The sequence below is a fragment of the Diplotaxodon limnothrissa genome, linkage group LG16, assembly GCF_057381915.1.
Source record: "Diplotaxodon limnothrissa isolate DT_005_m linkage group LG16, D_limnothrissa_male_GT1.1, whole genome shotgun sequence".
In the NCBI taxonomy this organism is placed as follows: Eukaryota; Metazoa; Chordata; class Actinopteri; order Cichliformes; family Cichlidae; genus Diplotaxodon; species Diplotaxodon limnothrissa.
In genome coordinates this window covers 35,094,004-35,117,927 of record NC_140611.1, presented here as the reverse complement: position 1 = coordinate 35,117,927, position 23,924 = coordinate 35,094,004, and the positions used below count along the sequence as shown (strand labels likewise).

At 40.0% G+C, this 23,924-nt stretch overlaps 1 protein-coding gene across 2 annotated transcripts in view; it reads right to left on the bottom strand.

The window, feature by feature from the left end:
- tfpia (tissue factor pathway inhibitor a) overlaps positions 1-23,158 on the bottom strand; it is a 53,536-nt gene extending 30,378 nt beyond the window's left edge. For both annotated transcript variants that reach the window (XM_085373894.1, XM_085373895.1), the window contains exon 1: positions 23,062-23,158. In XM_085373894.1, coding sequence (XP_085230020.1) covers positions 23,062-23,140 — 79 coding nt within the window. In that variant the 5' untranslated portion in view covers positions 23,141-23,158. The remainder of the gene's footprint in view (positions 1-23,061) is intronic.
- Between the last annotated feature and the right edge of the window lie 766 nt (positions 23,159-23,924).

Genomic DNA, 23,924 nt, shown 5'->3' with positions numbered 1-23,924 from the left:
TGTCACTCTTTGTTATTTTCACTGTCACTCTCAGGACTTGTCCTAGATCTGATTAGCAAGTCACATTGTGAGGCAAAAATTCCAAGAATACTGGTTAAGTTCTGAGCTCTCTAGAGACATTTTCACACATGCAATGCAACCCAAAACTATTTCCTGCTGGAGCTGCATGTGAGCACTCAAAATTTCCAGTGCCTATGCCATTTTCACTTCTGCCTCTGCTTCTGGGGTAAAGTCCCAGTCTTCCTCCATTTACTCAGATGCTTAAGGCAACCACTGTATTAATGGCTTACTTAAAATAAGACAAAAGGAAATCCTAAGTAAAGTGAAGACAAGTGTTAAAACAACCAAAAATGCACAAGACAGATCAATTTGTTTTACAGCTTATCAAACTGAGGGCCATCTCCTGCGGGCTGCAGGCAAAGAGGCATGGTAGAAGCAGGATAGATCACCGGTCCATCACAGGAAGAACACAGTCAGACAACTACAAATTCACCAGATAACTTAACAAGCAAATGGGGGGGGGGGTGGAATCAGAGTGGAATTATAGAAAGGCCTCTCCTGGCTGGAGGGCTTAAACCAGGAACCTTCTTCCAGTAAAGTGACACTGTTAACTCCTGCATTACCGTACCAGCATACACAAGGAACAGAACTGAATTAACAAGATTTCAAGGCTATATAATGTATCTAGTAATATATATATTGATGTTTTAAAAATCACCCACTTTAGATTTTTGCAGCTGGGATGAAAAAACAAGGTTTGTTTTCTGAAAGCTACAGAGTTTCATCAAAACAGGTCCTCTAATGGGACCTACCCTAACCCCTCTCCTATCAGCACAGCAGTCAACAAACAGTCACTCTGCCAGGAAAGGTAATGAGGGCAGCAGCTCATCCTTTCAGCCTGTCCTCCTCCTTTACCTGTCCAATTCTAGCTTGCAACCAGCCATTGGGGATACCAATCAGATATTCCCTTCTTTGAGATCGAATGCCTCGGGCTACCATGGTTACAGCACAAAAAATTCTTTAAAAATAAAAGTGCAGACATGGTGCAGACTGGGCTTTGTGTTACACAGTGTCTTGCAAATAGGAATGGTCAATAAGCCAGAATTTGACTTTCCAAGGAGACGGAAAGGAAACAGGTTCCTCCTATTGATTTCTGCTCCTCCTGTCTAAGCCAGACCAAAGCAATAAGGACTCTTCTTCTATCACTCATGTTCATTATTCAGACAGAAGCATTGGGAGGCAGTGTAAAAGAAACACAACTGAAGACATTTTCTCTGCAGGGAAACCAAAAAATTCCAGCCACTTCCATGTGGTGACTCAAAACTTCCTTTAAAGAATTTGTTTGGATTCAGGAGACAGACACCTTCTGTTTTTAATTTCAGGCTTAAAGCTTTCCTTTTTGATAAAGCAAATAGTTACGGCTTCAGGTGACCCTGAACCTTCAAGTAATTACACTGTCCTAGGCTGCTGGGGACTTCCCATGATGAGTGTTTCTTCCTCACGTGCCTCATTTCCCTTTCTATGTGTTCATACATCATTTTCTATTTATTCATCAGTAATTATTTATCTCTGGCTCTCTTCCACAGCATGTCTTTTTTTCCTATCTCCCTCCCCTCACCCTAAACTGATCGCAGCAGATGGCCACCCCTCCCTGAGCCTTCCTTCCCACTGTTGACAAGTGCTTGCTCAGAGTGGGTCATCTGATTGTTGGGGTTTTCTCTCTATTATTGCAGCATCTTTACCTTATACCTTGAGGTGACTGTTATAAATAAATCTAATAATTAAACCTTACATGAGATGCCAGCCAACAGCGGTTCCTTTGATTTGAAGCCTGACCCCTGCCCAATCCTGCATTTTCATTTAATGTTTTGGTTTTGTTTTTTTTGGGTTTTTTTTGTTTTTTTTTTTGTTTTGTTTTTTAAATTGGAAAAAATGACCAGACCTGCAACGATCAGATTTTTTTCTTGATAGGTTCAGAATAAAGTTAGAATAAAGATCATTTCCAAAGCATTCCTTTTATGGATGCAGATAATGAGTCATGTCAGGTATTCCCAGTAGCTTTTCCTCTGAACAATGGTAGGCTAGCATAAATGAAATTTGCCACTGCCTCCAGTATTTTACAATTAAGAAGTCCTCCTTTATTTTTTTATGCACCCTTTTAATGGAAAACCCATCAGTGCAATCAAGTACAATCAGGAGCGCCGCAAAGAAGAAAAGGCTGAAATTAATTACATAGATGGCATTAAAGAAAGAAATGCTGAGAGTTTTTGAGTGGTTGGCGTGACATGAGCAATCTTCTAGTCACCCTCATTCCAGCTCAGGTTTTCTTGAGCAGCATCATAGAACTGCAGCTAAATGCCAAAGAGATTCAACATTAAATAATTCTGAATGAACAGCAATAATATTGTTTTTATTTTTGTCAATCCCAAGCTGTTTTTCTTGGTGGAAAATTATATACAAATCCATCCAAAGCTCTGGATCTGTCATCAGGAATCCTCTACAGAGTTGAACAGAGGGTAAGTAAATATTGTTCACAAAAGGCATCAGAAAAATCCTTGGACCTATTAGCATGCTTCTTGAAATATGAAATATGGAGCGTAATGAATCAGGAAGCAGATTTCAGGCACGTCAGATTTCTATTGATGGCTACTCTTCTGAATACTGCTGACAAGTTCAGCTTGGCCAAGATTTGTACGTACACATATGGATGGATAAAGATCTGAGTTGCTCAACATGTGCGCTGTGCTGAGCACCTCTGTAATTCCCTGGGCAGGTTGAGTCTGATTGAAACCCAGTCCCAGCTTGTTCGGTGTAACAGAAGATTATCCCGCGTCTTCATTTCTAGGGCCCTTTGCAAAGAGGATTGAATTACCACAAAGCAGCAAACAAAAACAGGCAACCCATGAAAGAGTCGAAGAGAAAATACGAAAGAGCACGCACCATCATCAGGATGACAGTTAAACATGATGTGCTAAAAGACAAGCTTGGGAAAGTGAGACAAATAAAGATGGAAAACAAAGATAAAGAGCAGAGTAATGCCACAGTTTTGACAGCTCCCAGTGCATTTGTCATCTATAGCATCAACTGTATGAATGTTCGCTGCAGGAAGGGAAATAGTCTGGTTTTAACATTTCCCCATGCGTTGAGATTTGAAAAGAAACAGCAGAAAGAGAACATTTACTCACTAAGCTGAATAAATGACCACAGTATCAATACAATAAGAAATGCCTCCAGTGCACTGAAAACAACACTTATCAGGCACATATACTAAACAACACAATGTCTGATTTTATTAGTGCCAAGCTAAGTAGCACTGACATCATGGCGCGTGCTGATAAAGAGTCCGCCTTCTACTGGCTGAAGAGGCTTTCATATTCCTATGTAGCCAACATCGTGCTCAGTCTATATGTTTTAAGTTCTTTATCTTATTTCACGCACGAGTGCAAGACGTCTGCACTAATCCACGCTCAGCTATTTGACAACTGTGTGCACACAGTTCAGGTATTCATAGAGTACTCCATGTGTTTACTTACTTATGCACTCAAAACAGTACGTCAAACTGTGGAAGTAATGATTTAGGAAACATCCCTGACAGTCTTCATAGAAAGCCTGACAAACTACAGATTCACTCATGTCTCTGTTCACTGCCCGAGGACCCAATCTGAAATCAGTGACATGATCCACGAGTTTAAAGGAGGTTTTTTTTTTATGTCCATTCCTTTAAGGCTTGATGAGATAAAATAATCATTACTTAGTTGGTGAGTTTATTTAAGACAGGAAAAAAAATGGTGAACATTGCTTGAAAAAGCTGCTTATGGAAAATTCATTTCTTTACTAACTCGTCTCAGTAAATATTTAACAAGTGCAAATTCCAATAAATAAAACTGATATTGGATTGCAACACTTGGGTCAATATGCTTAAACATTTATGAAGAAATCAAAAGGATGCATCAGCGTGCCAGTGTAGATAGGCCCGAGACTTAAGAAATGCTGTGTTTATATCGGAGCCCTGCCCTGAGGCCAGTGGACAAAGGGCTGAGGGCGAGTCAGTGAGTCACAGTGTGTCCCAAGATTTTACAGCTGACCTCAGAGCAAATAAGGCCACCCTCACTGCGTATGCGTTTCTGCCTCTGTGTGTGCGCACGTACATACACACTTCCAAACATGCATTTGTTTTGTAACTTGGTTTCAGGAGAGTTTCGTTCTCTTTTTAGAGCACAGAAGGATACATCTCTGCTCCCTGAATGCTTTGGCATCAACACACGAGGTCTTTAACAGTCTTTGTCAGCTCTGGCAAAAAGGGACAAATCAGGGAAGGACATCTAGTTGACACACACCCGCATTGCTTTTTTTGCAGACTCAAACTGGTGGATTTGGTGGTTCTGCAGATGATGTCATTTTGAATTACACTCTCACAAACAGGTTTGAACCATTGTTTTCGGTTAATCTATTAACAGAGCAGAGCTCACTTTAGCAAGTGTACACAATTAATGCTTAGTGTGGTTGAGGCTACAAACGGCAGGATACTGGGTGGGTCAGCAAAAAAAAAAAAAAAAAAAAAAAAAAAAGAGGGTTGCACAGGAAAAATCATCCTGCACATCATTCCACATTCAGCTCATTAAAGCAACAGACCTGGGTCTTTGCCACAGAAAGATGACCTGATTCCTGCATCAATCGTGGAAGCAGGAGGAAGTTCCTCCAATGGCTCTTCATGCTGAGAGATCAAAGATGGCCTCAAGCACCTTTTAAAGTATTTTCGCCAGCAGATCAAAGGAATCCCCCTGAAACACTGACACGTTCATGCCTCCAGGGCAAATGTGTTGCCATTTCTACAAACAATAAAAGCTTTGAAAGTTCAGGTTGTGTGGTCGGGAAACAAACCGGGGGCTACCCTGAAGCCAGAGTGAGTAGTGAACCAGTTCATGTTTGGGCAGCCATGGGTTGGGTCCCTGTATCGCTCAGTTCACAGAGAATAGACAAAACCCTGCCACAACTGGTGGCTTGACTGCTGCTGGAGATACCCAAGTTAAAACTTACAAAACCACCAAACTTACACCAAAGTTATCATGCAGAGCTCTGTTTATCTCGGTGTATAGTATGTTTTATCTGGTGTTGCTAAAAAAGATTGCAACAGAGCTTTGCTTTAGGCTGCAAGAAAACCTGCTTAATTATCCAAAAGGCTTGTGGGATCCATGCATTTTTAATCAGAACCTCTGTAATGGCGTGGCAGGTGGGGAGGGAGGAGAGATGAAATGAGCAAGATAATTGTTGCTCCACAACTCGATAGCTTTTGTGGACTCATTTGTCCATGCCAAGCCAGATTTAACACTTATCTCCACTTACCTTGTTTTTTTGTTGTTTTTTTTAACCCAGGGCCACTTTTTCTTTGTTAGCTTGTTCTTCTCTTTCTCTGAGAGCCTGGTGAGATAAACCCAAAAACTTTGTCTGCCTTTTCTTTATGATTTTAACTCTTTTTCATATATCTTGCAAACCTGAAGAGACTTTTTCTCCTATTTCAGTTCAGTGGTGGAAATCACTCCACGTTGCAAAGGCATTATCTATTCCTGGCAATATCTAAGTTGAGCCTCTACCTGTTTCCCACTTGGTCTTGATAATAAAACAATAGTGGGAACCACAAATTCCTCTCGCTTCAGTGATTCTTCCAATTCCGTGCTGTGACATTTGCAAAGCCAAAACACTGCCGACCCCAAAAAAATCCCACTCAGTGCCAATTAGAGTCTGGTTCAGCCGGTCCTCAGCCAATCAACCGGACAAACCAGGTTTCCTGGATGCCACTTTAATAGGATGTGTGTGATTAGCTGAACCGCAGGTTAGTGACAGTTATCTGCACACCTGTGTGTGCCACTGCAAGAAATTAAGTTTACATCGGTACGAGCAAAATTATAGTCTGGTCCCTTTAATTCGAGAGAAGACTGTGACTTCTCAGTCCAGAAGGAGCATATGGCAGACAATGATGCAGGCATAAGTTCGACATAAGTTGCAAAAGCCGCTGGGGGAGAAAATACAACAGCACCATCTGCCATAGTGAGGAAGTCCCAGCTACAAAAAGACTCACAATTATTCATCACGTCACTGGCAATGACAACCAAATCATTCTCAGAAATGGCAGCGTTGAGACCAGTAATGGAAAACTTTCATTACAAGGCACGCTGATATAACACATTCGGATTGGATTAAAACTTGTAACTGCTGTCTTTAACCAATTAGAACTATATATCTGAATAAATCAGTTCATTTATTTATTTCAGGGTAACACAAAAAAAAAAAAAAAAAAAAAAAAAAAAAAAAAAAAAACCACACCTGATTATCTCAGAGTGCGTACAATGAAAGCCAGGCATATTTTACAGGGTAGTGTCAGTGCATCAAGAGCCCCCAAATGCAGATGTCTTTGCTAATATCAAAGCTGAACCAGAGGCAACATCAGATGACTCTAACATAGGTTAAAGAGAAAAAGAGGTACAGAGGCTTCGCTACAGGATTTGTTGGTTCATAGCTATAAGCCCTGATCACGCTCACATCCATCATTCAAGAAGGTAAAATTTCATAAATGTCATATTTGGTACAAGTGAAATATTTACATTTTTTAATATGAGGATTTATTGTTCTAAAGAAAGATAAAAACAGCTCATAATTTAGACAGGACAACCCATAGCTGCTGAAGGTGTAAATGACTGAAGAAAAACAATGCTGGCCTGCACATCACAATCATGACGCAGGTTCACAGTTTGCTATACTGGCTGTTTTAAGTAACTTAGCTAAAAGTTTTTGTTTTGTTTTTTTCCAGATGCATCAATATTCCAGGTACAATGAAGCACTGAAAAGAACCTGAAGGATTCTAAGGACTACGGTCATTAATGTTTTTGGCTTTGATGTGGTTGTGATGGTGCAGCTGAATCAATGGGTCAGAGAGAAAGTGGCTCATTCCCCATCTGTGCAAATGCCATCCTCAACCGATTGTACAGTAGATACACTCATTAGATTAGGAGATCAATACAGCAGCCTTTTTCTACAGTGCAGGTTATAATTCAGACAAACAGATGAGAGAAAAGGAAGTCCTTCTTCTATTGCCGATTGGAGAGCCAAAGTGAGACTAAAAGTTAAGTTTGAAAGCATGCTCTCATATGAAGGATTATGCCTGCTGCTCCTGCACTGACACCTGAGGGTAACGCAGCCGAATGGCACTGAAAGTTCACTTTTGTTTTATTTCCACTTTGTTCACATCAGCAGCAACCATTTCAATCCACGGTTTCATGGTCACCGCCATTATGTTATCAACTGAAAAGATTAGCAAGATGGATGGCAGCATGGGCAGACCAGTTTTATAGAAAATAAAATATAACCAGTACAAAGAGACATTTTAAGCTTGAAAAATGAGATCATTTACTAATTTATTTTTTAATCTCTTCACAGCCAGCTGGTCTCCATTGACCTGTATGTTTAGGTTCACATCTATCCAAACTGTCCCCTTTGTGAAACACTATTATTCCATTACATCAGCGGTCCCCAACCTTTTTTGCGCCACGGACCGGTTTATGCCCGACAAGATTTTCACGGACCGGCCTTTAAGGTGTTGCGGAAAAATCCAACAAAATAAAACTAGTACCGGTACTGAAAAAAAAGAAGATTTATTCATAACACACGGGAAAAGACCCAGGAAAACAGAGTTAACGATAAAAACGATAACAAAATAACGCTGAAAACCAATAAAAACCCTGAAAACCACACATTTCACACCTGAGCCTCAACTCTCGCGGCCCGGTACCAAACGACTCATTGACCGGTACCGGTCCGAGGCCCGGGGGTTGGGGACTGCTGCATTACATGATTTGGGTTTGGTTAAGTCTCTCTAACAGTAATCAAAATTAACACATGCTTGGTTAGCAGGTGGCTGAAATGCAACCTGAACCCAACTTTGCACCTAAGTGGTTTGGTCATGACCTGGAGGTTAACAAATGACATGATGTCTTTTTAAAGCTCCACAGAAAAAACTGTGACAGAATTTCTTTTTTTATTCAAATATGTTGAATACAGCGAACTGAGTGCATAAGGTTAGGATAACTGGTTATTCTATAATTACAATGAGTGTGAATGTGAGCAATGGTTGCATGTCTCCGTGTTCGCCCTGTGACAGGCTGATGACCTGTCCAGGGTGTAACTAGCCTCTCACCCTGTGACAGTTAGGCTCCAATGAATCAGCTTTATGACTTTCAAGGGCAACACAATACAAACATTACAGCGAATTCAATTTAACTTCAGTTTCTATGTGAACACACCTTGAGATTATACAGCATTGCAAGCTACTTAGCACGGTACTGTTTTGCATGGAAGTCTGTTTACGCCACTAAGGAAAAAAACAAAAAAACAAACAAAAAAAAAAAACACCACAATCCATAACTCATTATCTTTCTCGAAATTTCGACCTATTAACTCAAAATTTTGAGAAAAGTAACTCGAAATTTCAAGTTAGCTCTGCTAATCAGTAATCTACGATAATGACGTCATTTTCTTGTTACCCGGAAGGATATGGCGCAGAGGAATGCGCACTCAAAACCGGGTTGGCAACAATTTGGCGCTTTTGAAAGTACATTTGCTGATAGTAACGCCACGATAGTAACGATTCAGCTAATAACACAAGGATTTCGTCATTTGTGAAGCCATGCTGAAAATACTCAGCAATTTGTGCATTCATGACTGGCTGTAATACTGGTTAGCTGTAGCAATTGTAGCGGAGGGTAACTTCTACTTCTGGGTAACAAGGAAATGATGTCATTCACATAGATAACTGATTGGCAGCACTAACTCGAAATTTCGAGTTATGGATAATTGTTTTTTTTTTTCTTTTGGTGGTGGAAATGGACTTTCATAGTTGTCACCATAGTTAACGTATAAAGTATTTTTTTTCCTATTCAAGTATTATTATCTCTAAACATCATTACAGCTGCAAGAATTCACCATAAATATGATGCAAGACATGAAAAAGTCCACCAAAGACACAAATTGAATGAAAATGTAGCTCACTGAACATTTTCTGGTGCTGTTTTGCCTCGAACCCCTGCGCAGTGCCAGTGATGCTAGTCGCTTTTACATGTTTAATCTGTGGCTATGATGCTTTGTCAGCTGTGACTGTTCAATGATTTCTAAACCTAGTGGAGTTTTCATCAGTTGAAATGACTATTTATGTATTTGCATCATTGTTAAACCACAATAATTCAGTTTTGTTTGCAAATAATTTACTCACAAAATCAACTAGAAAATCAAAACTCAAAACAATGGTGAGACTGCAGGTGGAAAAATAAATAAATAATGCAATCGTGGGAACAACCAAGACGACAATGAAATGTTTCAGTCCGGAGCGCCCAGCAGGCTTTGCCATGACTAAAACCGAATAACAAAACCACAAACAAGAGAAATAAACAATGTTTTGTTCCTCAAAATTGAGCAGTACCAATCTGTTCACATTACAGTGCATGGAAAAGAAAGAAGCTGTAGGGAATAAGTCAGAGGTGTTACAAATACAAAGGAAAAACTGATTGTGTCTGACTTTGCACTATGCGTAAAATGGAAAACTCATTTTTTAGAGAAATGGCAGACAGAAAGACACAGTGGGAGGCTTAAGAAACAGTGTGTTCAGATACAACTTGATAATTTATTATTTGTTATATTTCAATATGCTCAGAAGCCCAGAAATACCAATATCCTGCTGTTCATCTGAGCACATATTCACAAATCTCAGTGTGGAGTTATAAATACCACATTTCTCATAATAAAACATTGCCTTTTATTGCATGTTTTTAACTCTCCCAGTTCATACATTCAACAATGTTTGAAATATCAACGAGTAGCAGTATCGAGATTTGTTACAGTTTGCTTGTGTTTTTGTGTAAAGATTTTGCACTTGATTTGAAAGTACCACTGGGGCAAAGCCAAGATCGCAGGTGGCATTTAAAGACGGTGTACTCGTGCAGAGTGTGCTGTGTTTTCATTTTTGTGATGGACTTGCATTTGACGGACTTGCTCTGAACCTGACACTGCTCTGCGTGTTGATATGTGTGCAATATTTAAGTTAAAGGTTGCACGGCTGAAGGTAAACAAAAACAGACCCAACTGCAGCCCGGAGCCCGGACAGCTGACGCCTTCGTTTGCCTTAAACGTTGGTATAAGCTCAACCTCACTCTGTTGTTTTTCACATTTCATTCGGGTCTTTCATTTGAGTTGTTTCAGTAGATCAGATCAGTCTGAGCAGCATGGGACTGCGAAAGAGGCGTAAGCTCAATTTCAGTGACTATCAACCTCAAGCAGTCAAAAACAAGAAACCCATCATCCACATGTGCCTTGTCTGAACTGGTACAAACCAGAAGAAGTGATTGGCCTTTCATCAGACATTCTGCTTGACTGCTCCTCCAACAGGTTCAGACTTGGTTCACCTCTGTCTTTTATTCCCCAAACCTTTTGTCCACTCTGCTGATATTTGCTGCTATGCTAGAGCACAGTTAAGTCAGCACACCTTCTTAAGAAAAGAGATTCTTCTTCTTTTTTCTTTTTTCCCCCAGCAACATAAATCCAACATACACAAATACAGCATTTATATATAAAACGAAATAATGCAAGCGATCATGGCTCAAGAGTTAAGAGTTCGCCTTGTAATCGGAAGGTTGCTGGTTCGAGCCCCGGCTTGGACAGTCTCGGTCGTTGTGTCCTTGGGCAAGACACTTCACCCATTGCCTACTGGTGGTGGTCAGAGGGCCCGGTGGCGCCAGTGTCCGGCAGCCTTGCCTCTGTCAGTGCGCCCCAGGGTGGCTGTGGCTACAATGTGGCTTGCCCTCACCTGTGTGTGAATGGGTGGATGACTGGATATGTAAAGCGCTTTGGGGTCCTTAGGGACTAGTAAAGCGCTATATAAATACAGGCCATTTACCATAATGCAATAGCACAAGTTATTTACCACCATTCCCATATCTCAAGCCATATTTCCACTTCCATTATCTCCCACAAGTTCAGCATCCTGTGAGATGCATAACTTCCGAAACACTCCCCCTTAAACAAACCTTACATTTATTGTCAGTTCCACCAACAGGAAATGCTACCATAGCCTTATCCACTTGCAGACAGCCAGTTGAGCTCGGCTACAAAAACTTTCCAGAGTCAAGGAAAAAGGATAGCACTATCTTTTTCAGCAAACAAATGTGAGTCATTCACGAAGGCATAAGGCTACAGACCTAATTAGTTCCCATGTCGGTGTCATTCACCCCCTGTGCAAAATGGCAATTATGACTCAACATTTGCGAGATTAAAGCTTCCTGCAAGCTACAGCAACGTTAATAATGTTGCTACTGCTTGCAGGAAGCTCCGTCAGCCGCAGACTCCTTCAAGATAGAGCGCACTGTGCAGGGACAGATAAAGGGACGAAAAGCTTTGAACAAAAGGCCAGCTTTGTTTGGTTTTGTACCTGGAATGACACAACACCATCAACAACACAAAAGGCAGAAATTAAACATGTCTTGTTAAAAAAAAAAAAAAAGGCACAAATGGGCCTCTTTTAACAACCTACGTAACTACAGATGGTCTTTATTCATCAGAGTGACACCAGTGGAATTCGGAGCTGTGATGTTACGTCACGTCATTATAGGAGCGTCAGCCAGGAGGACAAAACAAAGCTTTTTCTCCAACGTGTTCCAGTTATTTTTATCAGGTTTGCCAGATGGTTGTTAAATCCAGGCCAGTAACAACTTGCTACTCTGTCTGTTCACAAATAATAGCAGACAGTCAGTTTTGATCATTTCGACTGAAATGATTTGTTTTGATTCAAATTCACGTCATCAACCTACTGAGTACAGCGACCCTAAGTAAGGTTAGCTAATTAGGATGCTCTTTTTTTTAAATTATTATTAATATATTATTAAAATATTAATATCCTTTTTTTGTCTTTCACATCCCAAAACTACAAAATTATTAGTATAACCAAGTCCATGTTCCAGATAAATATCTGTACTTTTGCACACATTTTTCCCTTCATGTCTCTGTGCCAGTCACTGAAAATTATGAATAGCAACAGGTCTTTTTTTAAGGAATCTGACCCAGGTTGAGAATATTATCCCAGTCTTCAGAGTCAATTTAAGACCTAAATTTTTGCTTGTTGTTTACCATAAAGACATTACGAATTCCTTTTTTCAGGTAGTGAATATTCAGTAATGGAAAAAAGACTTTCTGACTTTGAGTCTCTTTACAAACCTTTTCTGGGTGGCCCTAAAATTACTTAACAACACAGTTTTAAATAAAAAGTACATCCATGTGTTCACTGACGCCTATAATGGGAAGCTAGTACACTGAAAGTAATGTTTCTATCCCTTGGTGAGCCACTTTTTCCTCCTATTGAGCAATTGGTACATGCATTTCCAGATGTTCTGGCTATGCCTCTGTAGCTGTGAAAGAACACACTAGCGAAATATTGTCAGGTGAGTTGAGAAATGATTATAGAGACAGCATCTTCCCTCTAAATACAGAGCCAAGGTAGTGTAGTTTGCCAGCTTCTACAGGTGACAGTGCACAGGACTCACCGATTAACCTGCGCTGGATGCTCCTTAGAGTACATTTATCATCTCCCCCCAGCTCTGTCAAACTGGAGTGGACAGGTATTTTCTCTCAAAGGACACGTATATTCACCAAACGCACTGCAGTCAGCTTTTTATCTGAAAATAGGGTAATAGCGGCACAAAGATCTGATGCCCAGAACAACTTTGCACTGGAATGTTTCTGGGTTTCCAAGTATCTGTATTTTGCACATCATAAATCAAAAGTGGAAATGTTGTGTTACTGTTACTTACTCTTAGTGTACGGAAAATTTATTGGAGTTCGGTGTTTAAATAAAGCTACTTCAAGAGAACCATCAAAACCACTTTTTTTTTTTTTTTTTTTTTATATTTTTATTGAGAGACAAGTGTACAGTAGTTTACAATGACAACACAATCTGTTCCCCTCACATATTTTTTAGTTTTTCTTACATGAACAGACACAATAACACACACACACAGGCACATCTACACACACGCTTAAGTAAACAAACAAAACAAAACCTAATAAGAAACCCAAAACAAACACAAACCCCAAAAGGGGGAAAAAAAAAAAAAAAAAAAAAGGGGGGGGGGGGGGGGGGGGGGGGGAAGAGACATGATATTAATCAGCTGGTAGAGCGTTTAATGACTTGCAATAGTCCACGAAGGGGCCCCAGATAGAATAAAATTCTCTGTATTTGCCCTTCGCCACAAGGCCTATCTTTTGCAATTTAAGAGATGACATCACATCTCTAAACCAAAAAGAAACTGAAGGTGGCTTTGAAGATTTCCAAAGGAGTAAGATGCAACGTCTAGCCAAAAGTGATGTAAAGGCTAATATTTTGAAGTGTGTAGGGTCGGTTAGACCAGTGTTGACTGGAAGCCCAAAAACAGCTAGAAAAGGGTCCATGCAGATTTGGGTCCCAAGAGCTTTGGAAAGAATAACTGAATACTGACTCCAGAAGCCATGGAGTCTTGGGCACAGAAAGAACATATGGCCTAGGTCACATGGGGTGGCATGACATCTCTCACACTGATCCATCACTTGTGGGTAAATCTCAGACAGACGAGACTTTGAATAGTAAACCCTGTACAACACCTTGAACTGGATGAGTTGTAACCTGGCACAGGACGTACTATAACGGACATTGGATACTGCTTTCTCCCATTGCTGATCCGAAAAAATTATTCCTAACTCCTGCTCCCAAGCCCCCCTAATTTTAGCAACGGAATGGACATTTAAATCCATAAGTTGTTTATATATTAAAGATATAATTGACTTCTTATTGGGTTTAAGGGATAAGAATTCCTCCCACGGTTGGACATTTGGGAGAAGAGGGTAGGAGGGGAAGAGAGCAGAAGTGCAATGCCGTGCCTGAAAATAACGGAATAGATTGGTAGCCGGAAGATTTGTTTCTGAACACAGGTCTAAAAAAGTTAAGAAAGTGCCATCTTTATAGAGATCCTTAAATGTATTAATACCATGACGCTTCCACTGTACATAGGTACCATCAATGAGGCCAGGAGTAAACAGATGGTTCTGCGTGATGGGCATGTGTACTGACGCAGAGATGTACTTAAAATGACTCCTGAATTGTGACCAGACCCTTAGACTAGACTGTACCACGGGATTTTGGGTGAAATGAGAAGGCTTAAGTGGTAGTGGAGAGAATAATAAAGCTTCTAAGGATGAGGAAGTGCACGACAGGCGTTCCAGTTTGCACCACAGCAGGTCTTGAGATTCAAGCCAATGGGTCAATTTGTGAACATGAGAGGACCAATAGTAAAATAAAAAGTTAGGCAAGGCAAGACCACCATCAAATGTCAGTCTCTGTAATAATGATTTCCTCACCCTGGGGTGTTTCCCTCCCCACAAAAACGATGTAACTAGCTGGTCTAACTTTTTGAAAAAAGCTTTAGGTAAAAATATAGGAATACTCTGAAACAGAAATAACAATCGAGGCAAAATGTTCATCTTTACAGCATTGATCCGACCAATTAGGGACAAAGGTAGCGATTTCCATCTCTGAAAATCTGATTGAATTTGAGTCATTAAAGGGGAGAAATTGGAAGAGTATAGAGAAGACAAAGTACGAGTCATGTTAACTCCCAAATATTTAAAGCCAGCAGGGCTAAGTCTAAAAGGAATGTCAGATTGTTTAAGTGTAAGACTTAAAGAATTTATGGGGAAACATTCACTTTTAAGAAGATTTATTTTGTAACCTGACAGAGAGCCGAACTTGTTTAGTAGAGACACAATCGATGGTATGCTAGATAAGGGATCAGAAACATATAGAAGCAGGTCATCTGCATATAAAGACAATTTTACGTCAAGGCCTGACCGGGAAATACCACGAAAATGAGGAAGGGCCTTCAAAGCTACAGATAGGGGTTCAATTACAATAGCAAAAAGTAGGGGGGACAGGGGGCAACCCTGTCTCGTCCCGCGTGACAATGAGAAGTAGCCAGAGGAAACACCATTTGTATAGACACTGGCTTGGGGTGCCCTGTACAACAGTCGAATCCATGAAATGAATCTGTCCTTGAAACCAAATCTTTGCAAGACCGCAAAGAGAAAGCTCCACTCTACATGATCGAAAGCTTTCTCAGCATCAAGTGAGATAACTACTTCTGGATTAGTGGTTGAGTGTTGGGAAAGAATGACATTCAAAAGCGTGCGGACATTAAAGAACAGCTGGCGGCCTTTAATAAAGCCATTCTGTTCATCTGAAATAATAGTAGGAAGAACCTTTTCAAGGCGAATTGCTAAAATTTTAGCCAAGACTTTAACATCAACATTCAGCAGTGAAATAGGCCTATACGAGGTGCAAGACGTAGGATCCTTACCCTTCTTTAAGAGAACAGTAATTAGTGCTTGAGACAATGTAGGGGGCAATAGACCACGTTCAAAAGATTCATTATACACTGAAAGAAGTAGTGGGGCTAACTTGTCTATAAAAGTTTTTAAAAATTCAACTGAAAACCCGTCAGGTCCTGGTGCCTTACCATTGTGCATGGTCTTGATTGCATGCACAATTTCATCCAGCCTAAGAGGGGCATCTAATTGTTCAGCTATAACAGGATCGACAGTGGGCATTGTAAGACCGTTAAAAAAAGAATCCATCTCTGAGGCGTCAGCAGCAGATTCAGATTCATATAGGGAGGAATAGTACGTCTTAAACACCTCGTTTACTTCCTTTGAATCAGAGACCGAGTTGCCTGCCGCATCTTTAATTTGGGAAATTAATCGAGACGAGGCCTGACGTTTTAACTGATGGGCCAAAAGCCTTCTGGGCTTATCACCATATTCATAATAAGTCGCACGCGCACGAAGTAAAAGACGTTCAGCATCTGCCGTAGAAAGTAAATCAAATTCAGTCTGCAAGTCAAGTCGTCTTTTATGCAAATCGGGAGTGGGACTGTCAACAACCTGTCTATCTATGTCACAAATTTGTGTAGTCAAAGTTTGAAGTTTGGCTTTGTGGCTTTTAGTGGAATGGGCAGAGAAAGAAATTATTTGCCCACGCACATATGCCTTAAGAGATTCCCAAAGCAATGACCTCGTAACAGTATTGCTGTCGTTAAACACCATAAATTCATCAATTGCGGATTTGATAAAGGTAACAAACCCCTCATCCGAAAGCAACAAAGAGTTAAATCTCCAGGGTGAGGAAAAAGAGGACTGGGCTATGAGCTTGATGTCAACGCTAAGTGGTGCGTGATCGGAAATGACAATAGGATGATATGTAGATGACAGTACTTTTGGAATAAGGGAACCGTCCACAAAAAAATAATCAATCCGCGAAAAGGACTGATGTACCTGAGAAAAGAAAGAGTACGCTCTGGCAGTAGGGTTAGAAAACCTCCAGGGATCTACAAAACCATTCTGAAACATAAACTCAGAAATAGACTTGGACATAGAGGATTGGGTCAGGGTCCGAGGATTCGAACGATCTAAGGCAGGATCAATAACACAGTTTAGGTCACCACCCAATATCAAAAGATGAGTATCAAGGGAAGGGAGACTACTCAAAAGTGCATCTGTAAAACCTGGATTATCAAAATTTGGCGCATACACATTGACTAAGAGGACGGGTACATTGTACATGGTGCCTACAACAACCAAATACCTCCCGTTTTTGTCAGCTTTAATCTCAGAGGCTGTAAACTGTACCCTTCTGTTTATTAAGATCGCCACCCCCCTGGCTTTTGAATTAAACATTGAATGGAAAGTATGACCCACCCATGGGCACCTGAGCCTAAGATGATCCCGATCTCGCAAATGGGTCTCTTGCAAAAACATTACATCACTCTTTAAACGTTTAAGATGCGTAAATATTTTAGATTGTTTAATTGGGCTATTCATACCTTTGACATTCCAAGTTAAAAATCTAATACCACTATTGCCTAAGGACTGACCTGAAGTGCTGATCATTGCAGAAAGACAAAAGAGAAAATACTTATTTCTTCACAGCAAGGACCTTTGAACTCTGAAATTTCTGACTTTCTAAAGTTCATGAGGTCAAATAAAATAAGAAGCTGTTCCCAGCCAATTAAATTATGTAACTGTGTATCACAATGAGTTTATGGTTCCCGCTCAAGCAGGTGTGTAGGCTACAATTACACATGCTATATTTCTTAGCGATATGCACTGTATATTCACAGAAAAAGATGAGGCACACATTTCAATTAGTCAACCAGCAAAGCTAGAGGCATTACCTCAAGCAGAATTTTAACACTCTGTCTAACTTAAAGTGATACTGTGGTGGGCGAAAGCTGAAAATGTAGGCCACATAAAACAATCGTATTTAATTAAATATGCTTCCACTTCAGAACATTGTCACATATTTATGTTTTTGGTGTCGCACAGGGCAGCAACGCTCAGAAAGCTGAAGTAACAAAACCGGAAAGACACTCAAGGGCTGCGAATAATGGGCTCGAAATTATCTTGTTACAGCACAACTTCCAGTTATTATGACTCACACAGCTTATTCCACTAATGACCATTATTATTTAAACCACACGCCCTACAGAAAGCACCACAAAAGCAAATTTATTTAAATATTTTACCACAATAACAGATGTGCTGGAACAATTTAATGTGTTATGGAAATATGGCAGACAACATGCCTCAACCCTGTCTTCAAGAAATTCAAGTTGTAGCTGATTTAAATCTTTTGGCTCATTTTCAAGCCTTGTAGCAGGTCTTTTAGAACCCAGCCACAGGGGGTCACACACCAATGCACTACTGCTGGTCTCAAGATGGGATAAATGGAGAGGCTCCCATCAGAAAGGACATTTGGTGTAAAATTGTTGTGCATAACTTTTGCATAAAATTGATGATCTGGATGAATGCATCCTCCTGATGTTGACCATCAGTTTGATGGTTAAAGTTGTTGGGCAAAGCCAGAGGAAGTAGAAAGAGGAAGGCATGTTTAGAGGCAGCAAGAATGAGGGAAAAGTAAGACAATGGAAGTGAGAGCGGGGACTTTAAATCTAGGGGCTAAGAATACTAAAGGAGAGATTAACTCTTCCCAACTCTTCTTGCTCATAGGGGGCTGTCTGATTGTATGATTGTTACTCTGTGTATTGTAGGGCTACTATTACCTTATAGTAAAAACCACCTTGAGGCGATTGTTGTTTGTATTTGACGCTATATCAATCAAACTGACTTGAACTGAACAGATGTAGTGAAGGAGGACATGTAACGGGTTGGTGTGACAGAGGAGGATGCTCGGGATAAGCTGAGATGGAGGCAAATGACCCGCCGCCGTGATGCCTAACAGGAGCAACTGAAAGAAGTCTCAGGTTGCAGTCATATCTCAAAGCATGTTCAAGAGAAAGTTTCAGGTCTTTAGACTAGTTCAACTCCATCCAAAGGTCTTTTACATGACGTTCAAATTGTGTTATAGAAAGTAAATCCATGTCAGGTCAGGACAGAGTACAATCGTGAATGTTTTTCAGTTTAAGAGCCTAATACTCCCTCTCAATGATGAAAAGGCTTTAAAACAGCAGTACTGGGTGTCTTTTGTAGTGTTGTGTAGGTATCACTAAAGTTACGAACTCAACAAAACGTAGATACAGTCAATGCACTAGATACCTGAAAATTTTCCTCAGAGACTGGATTAAGAGACTTTGAGCCCATCGCTGACCTCTTTATCATCTGACCAGCCAGGCAGAGGATGCAGTCCAAAAATCCCTGCAGGCAGTGTGATCGACCCAGAAAGAGAGGGATAAGAATTAAGCTAAGTCAGCTTGGACCTAAAGCTGTTCCTCTGCCCAGCCTACAGGAAACATCACAGGAAAATAAAATGGATGAAATAAGACCCAGACACAGGAAATCAGAGTCTGTTGTGCCCACATCTTTACGGAGACTTGGCTCTATTATAGAATGTGCCTTTAGGTTATCAGTAAGCCTGGAAAAGTGCTATATAAATGTCCTTCCATAAAGTTTTTACAGTGCATCCTCAGAGTGCTAAGCTTTCCAAATCTGAACTTTTAAGCTCTATCTTTTTTTTTTTCTGTTGGTGATGCAGTTCCATGTTTTTAGGAGGCAATTTAGATGTTCTTAAAGTCCCATTTATGTTATTAAATATTCATGCCTTGCAGCAATTTCCAAGTTAACAAAAGTTTGCAATGCCTTTCTTCACTACCTGCAGGTCTACAAGAAATGTTCCCTTTAGGATTTTCACTTTTTGGCTTCAGTTACATCTGTAAAAACATCTAAAACCTGTGTGAATAATTTGTGCATTAAAAACATTTTTCAGACTCACCTTTCTTAATGCAGCCACACATACCAACCACATAATTTCACTGGACGAATTTGCGGCATTTTAGAATTTTTAGAAACACGGTTGATTTTTTTGGATCTGCACAAAAAGATCTAACCAATCAGACCACTACATTTGGCATCAAGCACATTCGTAACTCAAATCGCACACCAGTACTAAATATACAGTGATTTGGAAATAGTAAAACAATAATGTTTTACCTCAAACACAAAGCTAGACCATGCTCCGGGTCAACTGGCTCTCTGAAATCATTTTTCTACCTCCTAAGATCTGCTCCCAAATCTGCCAACAAGACCTCAAATTGCTTGACTGACATTCTGAAAACGTATAAAAGTGGTCGTGATACAGCTTCAACATGGATCAAACCATGAAATTCTTCCTGCTGCTGCTTTCTCATGAGAACTGAATGTACCCAGAATCTCACGTTCTTACAGGACCAGCTAATCATGTCTTGATGCCAACTTCACTTTTTTCTTTTCACAGTGTGTTTTTTGAGGCCAAATTTCCTGCAAAAATACAACACATACAGTGTGCACATACAGTACACGGCAAGTTCGGATGCAGAAAATTTGTAAGTTTGTTTACTTTTTCCATTACGCATTTGGTATGTGGGGACCACAAGGGTCAGTTATGAAGAAGAAATAACGAAGTCTGCATGGCAAAGTGAAATTACATAAAAGTTAGGCATAAAAAAACAGAACAAAAAATTCTCTCTCGAAAGTATAAAGTTTGAAAAACTAGGAGTTGGTACATCCACAAATGGAGAACAGAGGCAGAACAATGAATTACGTCACTGAGAGAGATTTCGTGCCTCTTGCATTTTAATGCTTATATGACCCTGAGGAAAGGCTGCTGGTTATGTTGCAGTGGAGCCACTTTTTGGTGAGCTTCATGTCGAGACAAAACTAACATTCCTTATTAAAGAAACTGCCAGCATGAAACATTAGTCTGTAGCTAATAATAGTCAGTGCAGAGAAGACTTTCCAGTTATAGGTGAAATGATCTTGTGGTAAAATGTTTTTAGTGACATTCTAAGGCTCGTAGTTTTCTCAAGTCTGCTCCTTACTGCAGACGCTAATTAAGATGGCACATGCTACAGTGTTTTCTTTCTATGGCCTGAGGCTCTCTAATAAAAGGGCCACTTCAAACAGCTAGCGAGCTTCTAATTAAATTCCTCCACAAATTAATGAGACAGTGTTTACGCCTTCATGAGACGATTAGTGATACGACCAGAACTGTGCTCCAATGATACCGATGTTTAGTCCCAAACTGGCTCAGTGAATCCCTTATTGCATTACCTCTCAAGAGCACCTAAATGATATGCAAATAGTAAAAGCTAACGTTCTTCTGTGAGCAAAACATTGAAGGCCACTATAGGGCAATAGACACAAATTGTCTCTCTGTATTTACTGAAGATTTTCTTTCTCATACTACTGGGTGGCTAAAAAATAAAAATGCCCCTGGTCGTGTTTGCTATAACAATATCTGTATGGCTTTAAGAAAACATTTAGTATTTTTAAAGTTTTTGCCTTAAGGTTAAAAAGACCTGTATGTTTACAATGTTAATCATCAATAAATAGAAAATGATGGTTTAGGGAAAATAATGTCTCTTAGATGCTTAAAAAAAAAAAGTCATGGGTACTGATATAGGACGCTTGGATAAGCAGGTGACCTATATGCTGAAAGCTACTGGAGTGACTGGTTTGAGCCAACCCAAGACCATTTCCTTTGTGGCAATGCCAAACACTCTCTCCCCGTTTTTCTGAAAACTTTCTTTACTATCCAGTCCAGTAAACGCTAAAATGTCAAAAGTATATCTGAAAAATAAGAAGTCTTGCTTCCACAATATTCTTCTGTACAAGTGAAATTAGTTTCTCAATTACCATTGGAGGGAAATGTATTCTCTCGCAGCTTATATTGGAAAGATTATGTTTTGGGTCACTCGGGAACATATCAGTGGTGTTTTGCTCTGATTATATCATTGCAGAGGTTATGATTCTGGTGTTTTGTCAACTCTGGAGTTTTAAAACGTGTCTAAATCTGCCCCTCTGCAATGTAATTTAAAGTTGTTTTCCATTTATATGCAGATGATACATGACTGTATTTCTCATTCAAACCCACAGGGAGTGGCAACCGAGTTCCACTCTATATCCCACAGACCTAAAAAATTGAAGGCTGACAAAATAAATTACTGGGCTTTAACACATTTCCAACTAAATAAAGTCCAGTCAGTCAAAATTTTCTCCTTCCTCAGTTTGTTTTGTAATTATTTGTAGTCGAGCTACAGACCCACTACATATTCATCAGCCTCAATAACAAAGTATTTTTCACAGATTACAGCACATCTCATGAATACAGTCTTGAGAGTGTACAGGGCTTTTTATAATACCAACATTGAGTGTAAGTTAATAAACTATATTGCAGGAATAGGACTTAGTTTCTGGTTACGGAATAGAACAATGCATTCTTCCATGTATGTGCATTTTAAGTGGCAACTTTCTAGTCCTTTGAATCACCTCTGGACAAAGGACTAGAAAGTTGCCACCCATTAAGAGCAGTTTTTAAGTTTGTTGTTATTCAATCTTTACAAAGAAAAATTTTATCGTAGTCTATTTGCAATTAAGGTCTATCAACTTTGCTGGCAGTCCCTCATCTTCAAACTGTTCCATGGGTTTCACTAAAATGTAAATCTTACAAGAAGCCAGGAAAATGCTTGGATATTAAATGTACACGTGTATTTATCAGGGGAAATATCAAGTTTGTCAACATAACAAAGTGTCTGGCTTACAAATTCTAACTATAGCTTTAAAATGTCCCTTCCATGCTTGGAAATGATGCAAAAAGGAGCTGTGTGTCTTTGAGAGATAGGAAGAAAGCAGACACTGACATTAAAGATATACAGTGAATGTTACAGTTCACCCAAACCGGTATTTGCTTTCAGGAAAGGAGAAGTGAAAGCAGAATATTAGGCTACATTTTCTTCACCACTTTGGACCAGACCTGCCACAACTCAGACCTTTCACAGCTTGTTGGGTATCTGACATCCAATCTCATCGGTCTCATTACACCTCGCAAGGCTGTTGTTGCGACGTGACAGAACGAGAGGAGGTGCCAAGCGGTTCAGGTGTGGGTCGTGGCCAGTATGAGAACTGCATTTGTTCTGGACTTTGGCCTCTCCAGACGCCACATCTCGACTTTAAAAGGTCACACACAGCAAAACAAACGTTGTTGCCAGGACCTCAGTAAAGACATTGATTAAAGTATGGGGTCACGTCTCAACATTTTCTGGATTTTTACACGTAATACTTCTTAAGCAAAAAAGTAAATAAAAAAAAAATGACAATAGTTTCTATTGAGTACATTTGAACATTTACGCGTAATTTCTAAAATGTTTTTTGTTGCAATCTTTACGAATATATGAATATAGGACAGGACTGTACTGCTGTACACAATAACACGCATTAATGCCTAACACATCCATGCAGTATTTCAACAGGAATAAAACTTAAGTGATAAATATAAGAAAGTGAATATGTATAAACCCTGAGCGTAGTCGTATTTTACGCACGAGGTTCGCGAGGAGAACTTTCTCCTAAAGCACGGTCGTATAGCAACAAAAACAAGTTGCGAACTAACTAAAGCCAGTTTAAAAAAGAACCCGCATGCATATACACATACAAACTTTGTCTTATTCGTCTTACCTTTTCTGCAAGACCCAAAACGGACCAGGCAGGAGAGCAAAACTGCGCACAAAATCCACCACTTGTTGGAGAGAGGCATGCTGCTGAACGGGGGGCAGGTCCGCGCGGAATGTAAAGTTCAGGGGGAAACTTCAACAAGTTGAAGTGCTGTAGCGCGCGCTCACGATTGTGCACGTGTATGGGAGGGTGAGTACTTCCGTTTGATAACACTGAGACCGTAGACACTGCCTACGTCACTGAAACTCCCAATAATTTCCTGGGATATATCGATAGAAGGGAATAAACTCTGACTCATAACACTTACAAAGAATTGAAATGGATTGTATGAAGATGGGAATATTTGATTATGTCTCTTATCATGTTTTTCAAGTAAATAATGTTACATAAATGTAATCATAACAAGAGTAATAAGAGGGTTGGCCAGAAACTTTACAGCGGGAGAAAATCCATCTCTCACACACACGCTCGGGAATCATGAACTTGCATCAAGCCGGTTGCATCTTTGCAGCTCCTCAAGGGCTGCAAAGATGCGACACATATTCATCTCCCTGTGATGAGAAATTTTCATCTGAAGTGCATTACAGAGCCTCAGCTGTCTGCTTCATGCAGAAAATGTGTACCTGAGCCTTTGAAAAGATTCTGAAACACTTCTTTTTCCAGCGCCTCCAGGCCTCTTCTGGTGACACAAGCTGTAATTGAGCTTTGAGTTGGCTCATATAGCCTGAAATTACAGTCTGCAAGCCTCTTTTCCCCACAAATGTTCATAACTTGGATGGATTCATTACACTGCATTAAATACCCCAGTGGATTTATGTACAAAGCACACTTTGTTAAATGCAGGTGGCTGCACTGCTGCCAAGGCT